General features: G+C 29.9%; 2 protein-coding genes across 2 annotated transcripts; both read left to right on the top strand.

Moving 5' to 3' along the window:
* Positions 1-4,926: 4,926 nt before the first annotated feature.
* On the top strand, positions 4,927-7,245 carry LOC130802186 (COBRA-like protein 1). Its single transcript, XM_057666113.1, has 4 exons — positions 4,927-5,082; positions 5,261-5,337; positions 5,933-6,389; positions 6,693-7,245. The coding sequence occupies exons 1-4, from the start codon at positions 5,010-5,012 to the stop codon at positions 6,725-6,727; spliced, it is 642 nt and encodes a 213-aa protein (XP_057522096.1). The 5' UTR covers positions 4,927-5,009; the 3' UTR covers positions 6,728-7,245.
* Positions 7,246-9,306: 2,061 nt separating this feature from the next.
* Positions 9,307-15,278, top strand: LOC130802185 (COBRA-like protein 1). Its single transcript, XM_057666112.1, has 6 exons — positions 9,307-9,522; positions 11,307-11,386; positions 12,333-12,789; positions 13,426-13,585; positions 13,804-14,090; positions 14,583-15,278. The coding sequence occupies exons 1-6, from the start codon at positions 9,444-9,446 to the stop codon at positions 14,873-14,875; spliced, it is 1,356 nt and encodes a 451-aa protein (XP_057522095.1). The 5' UTR covers positions 9,307-9,443; the 3' UTR covers positions 14,876-15,278.
* The last annotated feature ends 5,244 nt before the right edge of the window (positions 15,279-20,522 follow it).

The raw sequence follows: 20,522 nt of genomic DNA, 5'->3' as shown, positions 1-20,522 counted from the left end.
TCCTTTGTTGGAGCTTCTTTTTTTTTTTTGTGTATTTTTTTAAACCAGTAGGATAATTGTGTGGGTAATCTGGTGTTTAATTCTTATACCAATAACGAAAGCACATTTGCATCTAATGTTAACCTTTTGCTGCCTTGATATCTTAAGGATTCAAGGACTCCTCCGATTTATGGATGGTACCACTTCGATTTCCAAACATACTTTTTTCTTAATGTTATATAAAAGGGCCAGGAAAACGAAAGATGACTTGGAAGGTAAGAATAGTAAAGGATATGAAAAATTTAGATTTACGGTTTGAGATTGTAGATGATTGAAATAAATGGCAAAGAAGAATTTTTATGGACAACCGCTATAACTGATATATTGGTTTATGTAGTCAATTGCAATCTTTTGGCATTAAAGTTTTGGTATTTTTGTTGTTAATCTCATATATAGTGATAATGAGACCGAGAGGGTAGGAAGAGACACCTATTATATAGCCTAAAGGATCATATAGTGATGTTGTCTTGAATCTTTAATCATAAAGAGCTAGGCCGATGTAACTATTAATTATAAATGGAAGTGAAATACCATTTTCTACTTGACCAAGCTAATCATAGGCGGACCTACTTCAGGGAAAAAGTTGGCCACCCATCACTCTTAAAAATCACCAAAAGTATAGTTTGTACGGCGTATTGGCCCACTAAATATTGTCACTCTGTTACAAGACAAACTATCAGTTGATTTTGTTTTCAACTTGATAAAAATTAATCAAATCCCTAAAACTCTGGTAGTTTCGGTCCTTCACGTTATTTCTTTTTGTGATGTTAATATGAAAAGATATTTTCCTCGCAACATCAAAATCCTGGCTTTGCCCCTGCAGCTGGCATTTTTGATTAGGGGTATGTTTCACTAGTATCGTCTTTTCTTACTCTTTGGTAGGCAAGCACCCGGGTGGCAACTTGGATGGACTTGGGCAAAAAAAGAGGTTATTTGGAGCATGGTGGGTGGCCAAGCAACAGAACAAGGGGATTGCTCAAAATTTAAAGGCAATATTCCGCATTCTTGTAAGAAGGATCCAACCATTGTGGACTTGATGCCGGGAACTCCTTACAATCAGCAGTTTGCAAACTGCTGCAGGGGAGGAGTTCTGAATTCTTGGGTGCAAGACCCCGCCACTGCAATTAGCTCATTTCAAATTAGTGTGGGGCAATCAGGCACCACTAATAGAACCGTCAAAGTGCCGAGGAACGTCACCCTAAAGGCTCCTGGACCGGGTTACACTTGCGGGCCAGGAAAGATTGTAAAACCAAGCAAATTTAAAACCCAAGATGGGAGACGTACCACTCAAGCCTTAAGTAAGTTAATTAAAATTTGCAACTATATATTACCATCCAACATATTAAATCTTTTCCTTTTTAATTTTTATGCTTACATGATAGACATTAGTTCTGCATTTTGTATGTACACGTCTTATTTATGTGAAATTGTAGATGTTTGGTACCATGGGTAAGGGCAAAGCTAGGAAATAAAAATTTAAGGGATCGAGAAAATATAAAGCAATACTACCAATATACAATCGAAAAATATGTAGAGGCGAACTAATATAATAGAACGTGAGAATACAATGTGTTTCCCTTACCTAATTATACCAAACAACTAATTACAATAATCTTATCATTACTGTTACCTTTTTTTAAGACTAACCTTTCCATTTCCTTTCCACTCTTTATACCAAACACCCCCTAAGTTCTTTTAAGAAAAATAATTCATTTTCTTCCGGAATTGTTATTAATCAAATTAATAACAATGTTAAACTATTATCATTTGAAAAAGATTAACATTTTATTCACATTCTTTTTATCTTATTTGAATTTCACACACGGGTTAGTTCATTCTTACTTAATTCTATTTATTTTTAGATTTTGTTATTTAATATTCTATTATGTTTTCGTATTGATAGACATCCTAACAACTGTTTAGACTGTACACACGGTAATGAGATGTTGTATATTGTTTGCCATGGGTGTATTTGCTAAGTTCTTTGACTAATATTGGTGTATGTATGTAACCTAGATGTAACACTTTAGATTAATAGTTATTGTGGATTGTGGTTGATATCAATGGGTAACAATAAAATACTGATAGAATTGATAAATTTGGTAGAGGTTTTGAGATTGTTGTAAGTGAGTTTTAAGTCATTCATTATTAGGTCATTGAAATTCTATTGTACTTCAGTCTATTTACAACCTAATATAATTAGGTCATGTTCATTATAAATGAACCCTATTAGACCTAATATTTAAACTAGTTAATTGAGAAAAACTCAATGAACCAAATTGGGAACTTAGCTTACAAGAAATTTTAGCCTCAAACACATCCTTTTTACTTAATTATCTCTCTTTTGTAGTATACATAATTGTAGATGTCGGATCGATGACATTTTATGAGAGTCACTACAATAAATTTAACTTTTTGTGATATTGAATTTAGTGACATTAAAAAAATTCCACCGATTTATATTTTTAGTGTAATAATTATTGATTTTTATTTTAAGTTCTACTATAAAATGAATTAGTGACACTTTATTGGCATATATAATTGTTATTATAGTCTATAGTGGCATTTATGAGAAATGTCGCCCGATCCTATGTCACGAAAAGTTTAATTTTAGTATGATTTTTTTATTATTCGCCTACTCGATTTATAAGCGATGATGGGAGAAGAACTACTCGAGCTCAAAGTAAGGCCTCTTCTCCTAATTGTTTTGTATATTCAAATAATTAAATTTTCTTCGGCCAAACCGAATTAGAACTCAATCAATTTATTTCATCTTTATTTGCATGTCGCTTTACATCTTTGCTTGATATATATAGGTCAAAACTACCCTAAACTTAACCTAGAACAATAATATACAATAGCTTTGTTTGATAATTGGTATCCTTCACAACCAATAGAAAATAAAAATAAAAATAAAAAAAATATGGTGAATACTAATAGAGAATTATAGGTTTATCTAGTCATCAAAATTTTTTATTTTCATCCTTATAATAAGGGTTGTTTCTGATCGCCACATAGAAAGATCAATCCTCTCTCTTTCAAACTTGTAGGCTTTAGTTAATCCACAAATTGAATTTGCGTTTTGAAGTTTTATATTTGTATTGAATTTGCATTACACGGTTCTATAATTGTAAATGCATTATTGAATCTCATATGTACATATTTTTATTTGAACCAATTTGAAATGACTAATTAATTATTCTCACTTTTATTGAAAGTGACTTGGAAAGTTACGTACTGGTATTCCAATTAATATTCATTAACAATGGCTATTCGCGATATTTCGTCCGTGTTATGAAGATTGCTACAGCACGTGTTTCTGGATGGAGCACAATACTCTCTTTTGATTTCACATTAAATAATAATATATGAGTTCAATGGCTTTTGTTTTTGTGCTCAATTTAGTTAAAAGTGAGATCCAATTTGTTTGTACGTACTATTATTATTTGTGCTTCTTATGTTAAATCACTTTTATGCAACGAGTTTTCAACCGCACATCTCCCATCTTAAATTTCGTAAACCCAAAACATATACTTTTTCGGTTTCATGTTAAATATTATTGTTAAGATAAGAGAGAAAAATTTAAACATACATTGAAAGATATATATAAAAGTTAAATTATATTAATGTGTGATCTTAACGTGTATATATATATATATGAAATTTGTAAATTACAACCTTAAAGTGATATGATCTGAATGTTATAGACATTAATATTTTAGTGATTGTAAACATTAATTAATGCTATAATTCGCAAAATGCAAAAACTTTAAAATGTAATTCACATAATTCATATATTTATCATAATTTTTACTTTAAAATTAAGTCATCTAATCAACAAATTAAATGAAACGTAAAAGTAGTAAGTTCAACCTTTGACCTTGATAGTGATTCAAACCAATAAATAATTGTTAAAATCCTTATTGATGTAACGAATCAAACGATATTCCACTTAATATTCAATAGCTCAAATTATATATAATAAAAAATTATAAAAATTGAATATTAATAATCATTGTATTGAGAAAAATCAAATGAGATCTCATTTAATCATGTTTTAACTTATAAATTAAATAGTAATCACAAATTAAGAATGATAAATAAATAATACATTATTCATAATGTTGCTAGTAATTTGAAATTGAGAAAATATAAAAAAGGAACTTGCTCTAAAACTAGTTGATCATTTACAAGGAAAATAAACAAAAAACCCCACAAGTTTATACAATTCATTGGACCAGTTGCACATTTGACTTCACACATGGCCACATAATTATTGCAGAAAAGACATTAAATTGTATGCTACATAAAAAACAAAACTACTCTAATTATAAATTTATAACCATCAAAATCAAATCAAATTAAATTATTTTAATTTATAATATTAATATATTTATTTTAATATTATTTTTTTAATAAGAAAAAAGGAGAGGATAAGAGTCAAGAAAAATCGAATTCATAATTCTCTAATAAAAAATATACATTTTAATTGAGAAAATATTTAATTCTCACATTAATATTTGTCAGACTCTATAACTACTAGCAACCAAGTTGGTATTTATGCATTATTAAATTATGCAGAGTATTAATAAGTTCCACTTTCATAAAAAAAAAAAAAGAAAAAAAGAAAAGCACAATATCTAAATCCAAATATATACTACCTCCTATTCAGCTGAATTGTCCCATTTTTTTTTTGGCACTATTCACTTATCACTCTTAATTTGTATTTTACTCTTAATCTATAAGTTAAAACATAGTCATATGGGATCTTGTTTGATTTGTCTCAATACAAGGATTATTAATATCAACTTTTTATAATTTTTAATTAAGCATAATTTGAGATATTAAGAGTTAAAATGTTGCCTCGGCAAGTTTGAAAAGTCAAATGGGACAGTTCAGCTGAATAGGAGGGAGTAATATATAAATCCATACAAATCAATAGTCAATGAAATAAGATCCATACTGAAGCCATGCTGAATAATTTGTGGGTTTACAGCTTATTCTTTATCATCTTTCTCTCTTCTTTAAGGTTTATTCCTGCAGGTTAGTTCACTTTTAGTAATTCATCCTCTCTATTTTCCATTACAGATTAAACACTTTCTCAATGAGTTATTTACTTTAATTTATTGAAAGATTATCTCAGTAATTTTTAGAATTTATCTATGTTATTGTCGTGTGACTTGTATCTAATTATTAATCTTTTTCTTTTTCTTTTTCGAAGCAAATTGTCATTCAAATCCAAATGAAAATATTACAATCAAGTGGGATCTTATAAATTGGACTCCAGATGGTTATGTTGTAAGTAATTACTCTTTATATTCTGAATACTATGCTTGTATAACTAGAATTTAATGGGAATTAGAGAAAAGAAAGAAAGGGAAAAAAGAGAGAGAATGATAAGAAAAAATTTTGTGAGGAGAAATTTTATTTTTTCTCCAAATCTTTTCTCTTTTTAGAGACATTCCATGATCAACAAAATTAAACTTTTCGTGCAAGTTATGGGATCGGATCTCATTAGTCTCTCAAATCGAATGGAATCATTAGCGCTAAATATGAGAAACACTTGTACTTCATTCACATTTCTCGGCTAAAGAGCTCTTATATGATCTAGAAAGCATGATAAAATATAAAACATATATTAGACGGTTGGAACAATCAACTTATAAAGTTTAATTTTGACATAATTGGTTCCTTGACGTAATCAGATGTACGTATTCTTGCCTACATAACGAAAGATGTTATCAATGCTCACTAATTTAACTTCACAAATTCTTATATAAGATAGTTTTATGATGAAACTATCTCTATTAGGCTGACTCATACACATTTAATTTCATGATGAGGCGGTCTCATATGAGACGAGCAGAATTAACTTTGCCAAACATATAAACAGGCTGTAATCACAATGTACAACTTTCAAAAACGTCCAATTAGAGCACCAGGATGGCAATTAAGTTGGATTTGGGCAAAAAATGAAGTCATATGGACCACACTTGGATGCCAAGCAACGCACCAAGGGGATTGTTCAAAGTTCAAAAATTACATCCCAGCTAGTTGCAAGAAAAGTCCTACCATTGTAGACTTGTCCCCACATACACCATTCAATCAACAAGTCGAAAACTGTTGTCGAGGAGGTCTGCTCGATGCTTGGTCGAACAAACCTCAATCTCGATCGATAAGCAGTTTCCAACTTAGTGTTGGATTATCAGGGAATACTAATAGAGATGTAAAATTGCCTAAAAATTTTAATTTTAAGGCTCCTGGAGGTAAATATACGTGTGGACCTGCGAAGGTAATTGAGCGTACAAATTATATAACTCGGGACAAGAGAAGATTTACTCGTGCATTAAGTAAGTTTCTTTTTTTCCACAATATTCACTTTGTTTTTGTACATTTACAGAAGACACATACAATACATGTGATTATTCACGAATAATCAAAATATAAGTTTATCTTCAACAAATCGAAAACAGTTAAATTAATCATATTCATTTTCAAATTAAACATAAATAAGAGTATATAAAGAACAAAATAACATAAGTATTATCATTATAATATAATTCAAATTATCTTTTCGTATTTTAATATCTAAATATAATTTATCATAAATATTTTTATGGTGGCTTATTTTTATTTTCATTTTTAATTGACAGTGACTTGGAAGGTTATATGTAAGCACTCTGGTTAATTCTATTTCCGGGAAATAACTAAAATAAAGCAGCCCCGTGAATTATATTGGACTTTTGTTCATAGCTTATTGTCAAATTGCTTATGTCTTCTATTTAATCAATGATGAAATTTGCGTAAAATGTTGTATATTTTATTTTATAAATTTGTTATGGAGCTTGTAATTTGTAAACAAGTCTTATATGATAAGAAAATTGGCTGCGGATAAATCAGATGATGTTTCATCTTAAAACCAATTAGTAATACGAAAAGTAGTCCATATAACTTATATTTCTCTTAATTTTTCGATATGGGATTACATTTAAATTTTTTTAGAGCAACTCTTTCGCTTTAATATTTCTTTTGTTCCTTTTGTGGTTTCAACTCTTCAAAGTAAATCTATATATCTCACTAAAAAGAAAATGTATAATTAAAAGACGAAGAAAGTATTTTCTATTTTATGAGGAGAGAAAGTAATAGTGGTACTCATCATTAGTCATTGGGCCTCTTCATATATTTGTGAGAAAATTTGAAATACTTAACAAAAAAAAATTAATTAAATAAACTAAATTCTAAACTTATTCCAAAAGTAAGCGTGAAATTTTCAAACCTGAGGTTTGGGGCTGTTCGCAGTTGTCAAAAAAGACAAAAATAGTTGTTCCCACTTACTCACTTAGTAACTGGGAACAACTATTTTGTCCTGTTTTTGTGCAGCATGCTGTTCGCAATCACTAACTGTGAACATGTCAAAACAGGTCAAATAGTTGTTCGCAGTTAGTATATGCGAACAACTATTTTGTCTTTTTTAACCTGTTTGCAGTTAGTAATTGCGAACAGCCTCAAACCTCAAGTTGAGGAATTTCACGCTTACTTTTGGAATAAGTTTAGAACTTAGTTTATTTAATTAATTTTTTTTTTTTTGCTTAAGTATTTCAAATTTTCTATTTGTGATAGGATTGGATAGATGGTGATTTGGTGATTCTACTTGAGTTACCAATACCATATTTTTCGGATTATTTTTCTTAATGAAGCTTTCCCTCTTGCTTCAAAGATGAAGATTTTTATAAAAAAAAAAATCAAAAGTAAAATTTAATGATATAATTAATACAATTCTCATGTAAGGTTGATTGTTTTAAATTAGGTTAAATAGTCCAATTAAATTAATTATAATATTCATTTTTATACTTAAAAGTATTTACTTATAGTTATTTAATGTTTACAAATTCATTTTAGATATTAAAATTAACACTTTAAATATAAAAATGCTTACTAAATTATTTAAAAGGATCACTTTAAATCCATCTCAATTAAAGATAATCTCATGTAAAATAGCTCAAAAATTATTTATCTCAAACTTAGGTAGAGACACAATCAAGACTTCAAGAGACATAATAATAATAATAATAATAATAATAATAATAATAATAATAATGTAATTGATCCAATACAAATAGGGGCTCATAAATAATAATAATAAATTATGGCAGATTATATAACATATCCGATAACATTAAGCATTAGTACTCCTAAAGTCCTAATATATTATATATACTATATTATTCAATTTTTTATTAATTTTGCAATATTTCATTTATAAATGTCACCATCACTTGCTATCTCATTCACAAATTATCTCCTATTTAATACTAGTTACACATTTCAGAGTTTAGATTATTTAAAGGTGTTGCAATTTCACGAACCTTAGGAATTAATTAACATATTTTTTTGATAGAATATATGAATATTATTTGGCTTTGGCTATTATTTTAAGTCTTTAACGACTAAGTTAACTCCTTAACATAATATCATAAACTAACATAGTATAAGAATCAACACTTCAACCATGTGTGATGAGGATTGAGAACATCATATAAAAGCACATATTAAAATATATTTCAGATATCAGTTTAAGCTTTTATTGAATTCGTTTCTAATTTTATTTTTTTCATTTTAAATTGTTATTATGGACCCACACAAATGCAATAGATAATCACAAGCCTCAAGTTTTTCACAATCCATGGCCCTAATGCTATGATCTGGTTACAATAAACTCACAAAACGACACACTCCATGCCACTTTTCTCTATTGCTGAATGGTCAGACACTCAGACATAAATTCTTAAATTCCATGCCAATAACCAATTGAACATGGAATATATAAACAAAATTCAGAATCCCTCAAGTTGCCCTAAGAAGTTAAAGGAAAATGGAATTTTTAAATAATGGATATATTAATTTACTAAATAATATATTTTATGGAGGAAAAATAAAAATTATAAACATTAGAAAATATTAAAAAAAAAGTTAGTAGAAAAAATATAAGACCACAACTAATAAAAAAATATTTTTATAAAGTTGGTAAGAAACATGTGACTAACATAAAAAATATAAAAATGTTAAAATGAAATTAGTAAAAGATATGTGCAAACCATAAGTATTATTAAAATATTAAAATAAAGATTAATAAGATTATTTTTATCTAAAATTAATCATATAAAATAGAAAGTTTTTTATAGAAACAACAAATAAAATACCAAAAATATCAAATAGGAATTTGTTTAAGAAACGGAAGGGAGTACTTAAAACTTCTTTGAATTGCCAGTTTGCCACTTGAAGTGGAAGCTACGAGAAGTCCAAAATCTTTCTTCCACTCCGAGTAGTAATTTCTTCCTTCATCATAACTCCTTTCTTTCTCCTTCTAAAACCTTTTCTATCCTCCATTTTGTAATTTCTCCAAAATGGGTATTAAATCATTTTGCAATTTGGGTGATTTTGTTTTTGCATTTTTCTTCTTTAGTTCTACTTTTACTCTTACAGGTAACCTTTCTGTCTTTCTTTTCCTGTTCAATTTTAATTCTGGGGTTGTAAAGTTTATGTCTTTTCTGCTTATTTGCATGTTAATCTTTTTGAATTTGATTTGATGCTTCATGACATTTGGATTGGCTAAAATTAGAGTCTTTAGGAATTTTTGTTAATGGTTCCATTGAATTTTCACTTATTATGACATTTGGATTTGTAAAATTTGAGTTTTTGATGATTTTTTGTGTGTAAATTTGATTGAATTTGAGGTTTCATGGCATTTGTATAGGTTAAAGTTTGAGTCTTTAAGAATTTTTGTTCATCATTCTATTGAATTTGACAAATTATGACATTTGGGTTTGTAAAATTTGAGTGTTTGATGATTTTTTGTATGTAAATTTGATGTTTGATGGCATTTATTTTTGTCAAAGTTTGAGTCTTTAAGAATTTTTGTTGATGATTCTAATGAATTTGACTTATTAAGACATTTGGTTTGTAATATTTGAGTGTTTCATGATTTTTTGTATGCTAATTTGATTGAATTTGATGTTTCATAGCATTTGTATTGGAAAGTTTGAGTCTTTTAAGAATTTTTTGTTAATCGTTTTGTTGAATTTGACTTATGATGACATCTATGTTTAAAAAGTTTAGTCTTTATGAATTTTTTTGTATATTCGTTTGATTGAATTTGATGTTTCATGGCATTTTGATTGGTTAGATTTTGAGTCTTTAAAATTTTTTTGTTGATCATTTTGTTCAATTTGGCTTATCATGACATTTGGGTTTGTAAAGTTCGAGTCTTTGATGATTTTTTTGTATATTCATTTGGGTTAAAAGGGATTTTCATTGATTCATTGGTTTTTCATAGATCATATTCAGGGAAAATATTATGTTCTCTTCTCACCGTGTTATTTTCTAATTTGCTAGAGTTTTTATGTCATTCCCACGTTAGTGTACCAATTCAACCAAAAGTTAGGCCGAGGCTTGTAGCCCATGATATCGTATACTACTCTACGCCAATTATTTCACTTAAAATAATGAGGGTGAATGAGATTTGAGCCCGTGACCTTTTTCACGTTAGCTCTGATACCATGTCAAGATTCAATTCAACCAAAACCAAAAACTTAAGCTGATGTCATAGCCCCACAAGGCCATGACTCTATCATTCCAAGAAGAAAGTTATTTTGTTGGTTTCTATCAGTTTGCTGCTGCTTTTAATTGGTTATTTATGTAGTTTTTGATTTTTTAATTTTTTTTGGGTATTATGTCTTCTCATAATGTGATTGGGTTGTAATATTGGGTCATGGAATCATAATGGGTTGATAGCCAATAAAATAGATGAGCTTGTTTTTATATACAAATGGGGCATGCTATAAGCTATATTTTGGTTTAGTGTTACAATAGTTTCATCAGATTTTTTGGCTTATTATTGATTCTGTTGTGAGGGTGATTGGACTGTCTAGTACACAAAATTGTCCGTATACGCTATTAACATCAAGAATCTATTATAGGTACTTGAGGTGGAATTAAGAGTCTAAGTTACATAAAGTGATTATGTTATGCAAACGCTTTTTTCAATACAATGTGTTTAAATGTGTGATATACAAAATAGAGTTGGTAAATTCATGTATAGAATCTAATATCCTACTTGTGTTTGTGAATTACAATTCCTTGATTTTCTGATCGGAACTGTGACTACTATACAAATTATATGTTCCTTTTAGTTATTGATTGTGTTTTACGCCTTTACGGTAAGTGGGCTATAGAATTGAGCTTGAAATTCTGTTCTTGATTGTTTACAGAGGCATATGATCCTCTCGATCCAAATGGAAATATTACTATCAAGTGGGATGTCATTACTTGGACTGCGGATGGTTATGTTGTACGTACTTTATCCTTTGTTGGAGTTTCTTCTTTTTTTGTGTATTTTTTTAAACCAGCAGGATAATTGTGTAGGTAATATGGTGTTTAATTCTTATACCAATAACGAAAGCACATTTGCATCTAATGTTAACCTTTTCCTGCCTTGATATCTTAAGGATTCAAGGACTCCTCCGATTTGTGGATGGTACAACTTCGATTTCCAAACATATTTTTTTCTTAATGTTATATAAAAAGGGCTAGGAAAACGAAAGATGACTTGGAAGGTAAGAATAGTAAAGGATATGAAAAATTTAGATTTACGGTTTTAGATTGTAGATGATTGAAATAAATGGCAAAGAAGAATTTTTATGGACAACCGCTATAACTGATATATTGGTTCATGTAGTCAATCGCAATCTTTTGGCATTAAAGTTTTGGTATTTTTGTTGTTAATCTCATATATAGTGATAATGAGACCGAGAGGGTAGGAAGAGACACCTATTATATAGCCTAAAGGATCATATAGTGATGTTGTCTTGAATCTTTAATCATAAAGAGCTGGGCCGATGTAACTATTAATTATAAATGGAAGTGAAATACCATTTTCTACTTGACCAAGCTAATCATAGGCGGACCTACATCAGGGAAAAAGTTGGCTACCCACCACCCTTAAAAATCACCAAAAGTATAGTTTGTACCGCGTATTGGCCCACTAAATATTGTAACTCTGTTATAAGACAAACTATCAGTTGATTTTGTTTTCAACTTGATAAAAATTAATCAAATCCCTAAAACTCTGGTAGTTTCGGTCCTTCACATTATTTCTTTTTGTGATGTTAATATGAAAAGATATTTTCCTCACAACATCAAAATCCTGGCTTTGCCCCTGCAGCTGGCATTTTTGATTAGGGGTATGTTTCACTAGTATCGTCTTTTCTTATATTTCTTCTCTTACTCTTTGGTAGGCCGTTGTTACTATTTACAACTTTCAAAAGTATCGTCACATTCAAGCACCCGGGTGGCAACTTGGATGGACTTGGGCAAAAAAAGAGGTTATTTGGAGCATGGTGGGTGGCCAAGCAACAGAACAAGGGGATTGCTCAAAATTTAAAGGCAATATTCCACATTCTTGTAAGAAGGATCCAACCATTGTGGACTTGATGCCGGGAACTCCCTACAATCAGCAGTTCGCAAACTGCTGCAGGGGAGGAGTTCTGAATTCTTGGGTGCAAGACCCCGCCACTGCAATTAGCTCATTTCAAATTAGTGTGGGGCAATCAGGCACCACTAATAGAACCGTCAAAGTGCCAAGGAACGTCACCCTAAAGGCTCCTGGACCGGGTTACACTTGCGGGCCAGGAAAGATTGTAAAACCAAGCAAATTTAAAACCCAAGATGGGAGACGTACCACTCAAGCCTTAAGTAAGTTAATTAAAATTTGCAACTATATATTACCATCCAACATATTAAATCTTTTCCTTTTTAATTTTTATGCTTACATGATAGACATTAGTTCTGCATTTTGTATGTACACGTCTTATTTATGTGAAACTGTAGATGTTTGGTACCATGGGTAAGGGCAAAGCTAGGAAATAAAAATTTAAGGGATCGAGAAAATATAAAGCAATACTACCAATATACAATCGAAAAATATGTAGAGGCGAACTAATATAATAGAACGTGAGAATACATTCCGGAAGTTGACCCCAGGGGTCGGGCCCCATGTGGCTTTTCCACTAATTGTGGGTCAACCGGAAACAACCTCTTTGTCATCAATAAGACTTCGTACATCTAATCTCTCAAACCTCGCATAGATGGGAGTCACCTAGATGAGAGTCACACATTGACATTATCTTCGTGTGTATGTTGATAGAATGTGACATGCCCTTGCTAATAGTAGACATCAATCTGTGTTCAAGCGACAAAATTTGGTCGAAAATGAAGTTTGAAATGAATTTTCACATCAAAATGAAATAGAGTTTTGATATAGGTTTCCTTTAAGGTCCTATGTAATGCTTTATTTTCCCAAAATTTATGCTAATAATCCTTTTGTTTCAGTGACTTGGAATGTAACATGCACATATTCTCAGTTCCTGTCCCAGAAAGCACCCTCATGCTGCATCTCGCTTTCTTCGTTCTACAACGACACCATCATACCATGTCCAACATGCAGCTGTGGCTGCCAAAACAACGATACTAGCCCCGGAAGTTGTGTGGAGTAAGCTCTTTTCTACTCGAACCTTATTCATGCTTGCTCTAAATCAGTGTAACATAATTCGCAGTTTGAATTCTTAATTTGCTCGAAAAGGCCTAAAAATATCCTAAAACCAACAATTATTCGCTTTTTTGATTCATGATTCGCCAGGAAATTAGTAAATCATGTGGCACTACACGGCTCTAAATTTCTCTCGCTAAAATTTCATTTTTGGTTTTCAGGGCTAATTCCCCGTATTTGGCCTCGGTTGTTGCACCGGCACTCTCAAATAAAAACAGTTATTTGCCACCTCTTGTTCAATGTACTAACCATATGTGTCCGATACGTATACACTGGCATGTCAAAACCAATTACAAAGAATATTGGCGAGTTAAGGTTACGGTTACAAACTTCAACTATCGGATGAACTACTCTCAGTGGAACATGGTTGTGCAACACCCCAACTTCGACAACTTAACGGAGGTTTTCAGCTTCAATTATGAACCATTAACTCCTTACTCGAATATAAGTAAGTTCTTCGGTTCTCCCATTAAATTGAGACTTAGATTATGCTTATCTTATCAATCGTTGAATAATCACGAGGACAAATGGCTGTCATTTTTGTGTCACCATGTATTCTGTTGTTGTTGCGTGGAACGACATTCGGTTCTGTATCTGGGATCGGAACGAAAAACGAGGAACATAACTTAGATTGACTCAGAAAGGTGGGCCGGGGTACGACATTTGCTTTAAAAACTTGTTTTTTAAGTGGTTTTTTAAAGGTTTGTTGGGTTTATCTCTTAATTTCCTCTCTTTGTTTGAACATACTCTTAAAAAAGGTAAATTAAATTGGGACGACACATTGAGCGATCTAGGTTGCGTTTCTGATTAAGCTGATGGTTAACGCCTCAATATATGTTAAACACTCTATTAGTTTCAGTAAAAGATAGAGCGTTTTTATAAAAAAAGTTGGTCTATTTTTGCTAAAATGACAAATATGTGTGGTTTTGTCGTTTAATAGATGATACTGCTATGCTATGGGGAATCAAGTTCTATAACGATCTCCTTATGCAAGCCGGTCCATATGGCAACGTCCAGTCGGAATTACTCTTTCAGAAAGACAAGTCTGCATTTACATTCGAGAAAGGCTGGGCTTTCCCTCATAGAATCTACTTCAACGGTGATAACTGCGTGATGCCACCTCCTGATTCGTACCCATGGCTGCCAAATACTAGCCCTCGTCCAAATTTCTCACTCCTCACTGCAACATTGACACTATTATCGGCTTTAGCATTTTTATACACTCACGCTTGAGAGTTCGGGACCTTTATTTTACGTACATTTTTTTACCAACGAGTCGTGTTTTGGCTTATAAGACCAAGTGAGAAGCCTTTCAAAGATCATGACCTTCTGGGATGTTATATACCCTCGGATCTGGCTTTGTGCGAAACGTGCTGATGATTATGACCATGACCTTCTCGGATGTTATATGTACTTTTTTTTCTCATTTCTGTTATACTTTCCTGTATATTAATTATTAATGCATAAATCTTTCCTGTGTATAGATGTGATCATTTGTCCTAAGAAAAACACAATTGTAACGACATTGCTCATCATATTTTGATAACTATCCGATGTATTAGAGTAATAATAATATCTCAAGAATATTAATTTATTTTATTACGATGCTTTATATATTGCAGAATTTTATCCTCTTTGTTTAAAGACAATGATGAATCTATTTGTACAAACTTAAAATGTTATCTGCTCATCTGTTTAAAGACATGAATCTTCTGTTTTTATATTTAGTGTATTTTGTTCATAGAAACTATGATTTGTATTTGAAGAGTTTAGAAAACGAAAGAACATACCCATAAAGAAGGGTGCGATTAAAAAGCCTGTCGATTTGAGAAAGACCTACATAGGAAAGAAAATAAGACAAGACAATGCAAGATAAACAATAACATTTATAACATGATCAAAGATGTATAAAAGCAAAAGCAATCAAGGTAATATGTGAATAAGCAATAAGGAAAGAGCAATAAGCAAGGTCTATGACATAAATACGACGTCTTTAACTAGCTTTATCCTTAGTCAAAACGAATGTAGTATGTTATGACTAAATCAGATACTGATAGTTAGCTTGCATTCATCTCCATTGAAGTATAATTTGTTTGGAATGTTGGAGTCTTACAACGGTGGGGGTATGTTTGCCTGAAATTGGTTTGAGTAGTGTTATGAAACTCAGAGGCGATTCGTTTGTAAAGCCCAAACAGGCTAGATCCTCCCATAGATTACAAATTCAGCTAGTCTTGGCCGAGACCGTCTCAGGCTAGGACGGCCCAATTCCCTCTAGCCCAATCTTTATTATCAATTAAAAAAAGGAAAAAGAATAAATAATAACTGCTATTTTTGAAAACAGTAAACACGGAAATTGATTTTCAGAACCGCCAAACCTAAACTCGATATTTTGGAAACAAAATTAAAAACATTTGCTCATTCAATTCTTTATAAAATCTCTAAAAATCTTCAAGAAATTATCAAGAAAATCAACATTTTATCTTCAAAACTCCAAAGATCTCTTTAATGGAGGATTTTAATGAACAAAAAAGTTTGCACATAAATTCTTTACAAAATCTCTGAAAATCTTCAAGAAATTATAAAGAAAATCGACATTTCATCTTTAAAACTCCAAACATCTCTCTAATGGAGGATTTAATGAATGATTTAGACATGAAAATGATTTCAAAGACATTATAAAGAGATGCAGATGAGGATACAATGTCAATTTATATATCAAAATTTTATTTCTAACATGTTCAATTTGAACTTAATGCGTTGCAATAACTCTACTCAATCTGAATACTTATCTTTAAATCCTCAGTTGAAGATTATAAGTTCAAAATTGAGTTAAATTATAAAACATCAATTGTCATTTTATATATAACAATTTTACTATTACATATTAAATTTGAACTAAATGCTATACAATACATCTATACAATTTGAATATTTATTTTTAAAACGATAACTAAAGATTATAAGTTCAAAATTGAGTTAGATTATAAAACATCAGTGTCAATTTATATGTCATAATTTAACTATTAACATATTCAATTTGAACTAAAACTTATACATTATCTTTATAGACTTTAAATACTTATTTTTAAAACGATAATTTAAGCTTATACGTTTAAAATTTTATACGTTTAAAATTGAGTTAGATTATAAAATATCAATTGTCAATTTATATGTCATAATTTAACTATTAGCATATTCAATTTGGACTATTTACAAATATATATAAACGTGTTTAACGATGGTGAAAACGTAATCTTCAATCCTACGACTACATTACAATTTTTAGGGTTTTGTGTTCTTGACTTCTTCCTCCAATCTAATTCTCTTTGCAAGTAATCTCCAATCCTAAATTATTTTAATTATGCTTTGAATTAATTTCTCATTTTATGATTCTTGAAAAATCACAATCAATAATCATAAAAAGCTACTAAAAAGTCATGGTTGAACTATTTTAAGGGTTTTGAAGAGGAATAATTGAAATCTTTTAAAAAATGGCAAGAACCAAGAGGAAGAATCAGTAATCATAAAGAGGAAGAAACAAAAATATCAAAAATCAAGAAAGGAAATAAAATAGAGAAGAGTATAATTGAAAGTTTTAATTATGGAAGTAAGAAAAAATGAGGAAGTTGTGACAGGGAAATGGAAAAAAGGAGGGAAGGGAAATGTTGTTGTTATACACGTGCGTTTATGGGTCGGCCCATAATGACTGTCTCAAATTGAGACGGTCTCGTCCAAGTTTTTGCGTTACAAATTATTGCAAGAGACGGTTTTTCCAAGAGACGTATTAAATATATGGGTTAAATAGCCAATTAATAACAAAATAATCGTCTTTTTAAGAGACGGTTTCTCACAATAATAGCTGCCCATAGATAGAGCCATCTTGCATGGGTAATTATGAAAACTTCAGTACGGTAAGGTGTGTCATATAATCATCAATTATCCATTAAAATTCTTTTAAATATCAATCTCTTAAGGATGATATTTATCATTTTCTAACGGTTTGTTTGTAAGGCCCAAATAGGCTAGACCCTATCATGGATAGAGATATCTTACTTGGGTAATTATGGACACTTCAAAATAGTAAGGTGTATCATGTGATTTCATCAATTGTTATCTAATAAAATTTCTCTAAATATCGATGTTGTTAGATGATGATATTTGTCATTAACTAATATTTTATTAATATTTAAGATATGATCATTTTTATTGGTATTTACAAATTGGCATTTGCCAATTGATATTTTTCATTAGTGAAGAAATTTTGATTTATTTCACTTTTCACCTAGTATTATAATACAAACAAAACCTATATATAGGATGCATGATGAGTCAAATTGACCACATAAAAATAAAGATAAATAGTGTGAAAAATTGAAGTATATGACCATTATACTATTATAAAAGGTATTAAAGTCAATAATGTTGCTAGATTGCTATATGCTAGGACGGCAAACAATTAATATCTTGGATTTTATCACAAATTTTGAGAAATTATGAGTCGAGTCAAACATCCTATAGTGCGTTTATCCTTGGTTCAAAATACTAAGCATGAATTGTTTCCTACCTATGATGTGTTTTTTTCTTTATATTTCAATTTTTAGGTTTTTTTGAGTTCAGCTTTCTCTAATTGTAAATTTTTTTGATAAATATATCATATGTTGTCTACCTGTTAATTAACTCAATCTGAAATTAGTGTAATTTTTTAATATAAAAGCTATCTTATGAATATGAGATATGAATTATAATACTAAATTAAGGTTGTTTTTTTCAGCTTAAATGCTAACAATTAATTTACATGATATTCACTAATGCGATAATGGAAGGAACATGCATAACTCAAATATATTTTACTCTCTAATCTTAATATTAATCCAATTTACATTTATGCTACGTAATAAGTACAATTCAGTTTAACTTTAATTATTTTAATTCAAATTTATTAAATAAAAAAATGAAATATTCTTGGATTGTGTCCTTCAATCACTTTTATTGTAAATTAAATTTAATCTAATTCAATATATTACTTTCATTCTTAAAATCATTATTCAACTTATTCAATTTAAATCAGTTTAATTCAAGTCAACTACGATGACACGCACAATGCCTAGCTTACTTGTACATGGTGGTATTGGATGTATGAAACCCTAATAGCTGTTAAACAACAAATTCAAACAAAAGTGTAAGTTAATAGCTAAGACCCCAATCTTACATTATGTATACTCTAACGGCCTGTTTGGTTAATACTACTAATTAATGGTAATGGAAATGATTTGTAGTTTTAATTTTTATGATATGTATCATGTCATTACCATAGTAATTTGATCATAAAAAGGTTTTTCGTTCACAATTTTTCATTACCACCTAATAGCACATGTTCAAGTGGTAATGTATTGGAATGAATTTTGTGAAAAAAATGAGACTGTTGTATGAGAATTAGTATGGTCATTAAATTTGTCAAGAAATATTCTTACTAAAATTACATTAACATTTCATTATCATTCCCACCATTTAATATCGATTACCAAACGACACGTAATGGTTGAGGCCCCAATGATATATTATATATATTCAAAAAAAATTAAGCTAATGGTTGAGGCCTCTCATACGATCGAGAGTCATTTGGTCTAGAAGTGTGAATGCAGCTTAAGCCCACCTCATTTCTAGTGTGAAATATTCCACTTGAATTTGAGGAGTTGTTCATAATTGAGATTATAACTCGTATCTATTTGTCACATTGACTTATAATACCATGTCAAGGAACCAATCAAACCAAAAGTTTAAGTTTATAAATGAAGCCCCAAAAATCCCTTATATAGCCTAAGAATAGCATCAAACTCAACTCTTAATAGCAATCTAATACTATCCAAAACAAGAAGAATGGCTTATTTTGATGTGTTTTATAAGTCCATGGTGATGCTATATTATAATACTCCATGCATGCAGTCTAATATACATAGGTTTATGTGATTTGAACAAGCTTATTAGTCAAATTTGTAAGCACATGAAGTAGGAGTATGTGTAAGAATAAACAAAAATGTACTACTATTTGATCATGTAATGGTGGAGCATGTGAGATGAGACCTAACACATGCTATAGCTAGGGAAATACAACATTTCAGAATATTCATGTTCATCTATGCATGTTTGTGATCCCTATGCTTTGATGATCAATTTTTTTTTTTCCTTTTTGGCAATATTTGGTTTTGTACTTTTTTTTTTCTTACAACGATGTAATTTTTTTCTCCAAAAATTTATTATATTAATCTAAAATCATTTTCTGTAAAAAGTTTAGAACTCATTTGTTTGATATAAAAAATAAATATAATAGAAATTTTAAATTCATAAAAATTTACTTTTTTTGTTGAATTTCTAGAAAAAGTCTTTACTTATTTGATTTAGGGATGACAAAATAAGTGAGTGAATCAGATATATCCGCTTCCGTACACATACCCATCTAAAATGTTACACCCACCATTTATGGCGTGTAAATTTTTTTTACTAACAACCCCTTGATAATTAATTTCGAACTTTATGTGAGAACTTCTACTTTAGAGGGAATTTGTATTTTGTTTATATGCCCAAAAAAAAAATCAAATTATGCAATTATGCAATTCCTATAAAAATAGAAATCTCAAGAGAATTAAAAGTCAACCCAACAATATTATATAAGTATATAGTATATGTACTTTAATTAATTTTAAAAGTGTTAAAATTATATCATCTCATTATTAGAGTATCTAATAATTTTTCAAATAATTATAAAAGAAAGTAAAAAAATAATTTTTAATTATATATGTATAAATAAATATATATGTGCCACAAAAGGTTATATTGATTATATTAAGTTGAAAATAAAAAGCATATCTATACAATGCCAATT

The sequence above is a fragment of the Amaranthus tricolor genome, chromosome 16 (genome assembly GCF_026212465.1).
Source record: "Amaranthus tricolor cultivar Red isolate AtriRed21 chromosome 16, ASM2621246v1, whole genome shotgun sequence".
Classification (NCBI taxonomy): domain Eukaryota; kingdom Viridiplantae; phylum Streptophyta; class Magnoliopsida; order Caryophyllales; family Amaranthaceae; genus Amaranthus; species Amaranthus tricolor.
This window is presented reverse-complemented; position numbering and strand designations above follow the sequence as displayed.

Bases quoted from the DNA above. Each gene is read 5' to 3' on its own strand.
- LOC130802186 (XM_057666113.1), top strand. From the start codon at position 5,010: ATGCTGAATAATTTGTGGGTTTACAGCTTATTCTTTATCATCTTTCTC. The intron at 5,338-5,932 runs GTAAGTAATTAC...ACATATAAACAG, and splicing joins GGACTCCAGATGGTTATGTT to GCTGTAATCACAATGTACAA. The intron at 6,390-6,692 runs GTAAGTTTCTTT...TTTAATTGACAG, and splicing joins AAGATTTACTCGTGCATTAA to TGACTTGGAAGGTTATATGT.
- LOC130802185 (XM_057666112.1), top strand. From the start codon at position 9,444: ATGGGTATTAAATCATTTTGCAATTTGGGTGATTTTGTTTTTGCATTT. The intron at 9,523-11,306 runs GTAACCTTTCTG...GATTGTTTACAG, and splicing joins TTCTACTTTTACTCTTACAG to AGGCATATGATCCTCTCGAT. The intron at 13,586-13,803 runs GTAAGCTCTTTT...TTTGGTTTTCAG, and splicing joins AGCCCCGGAAGTTGTGTGGA to GGCTAATTCCCCGTATTTGG.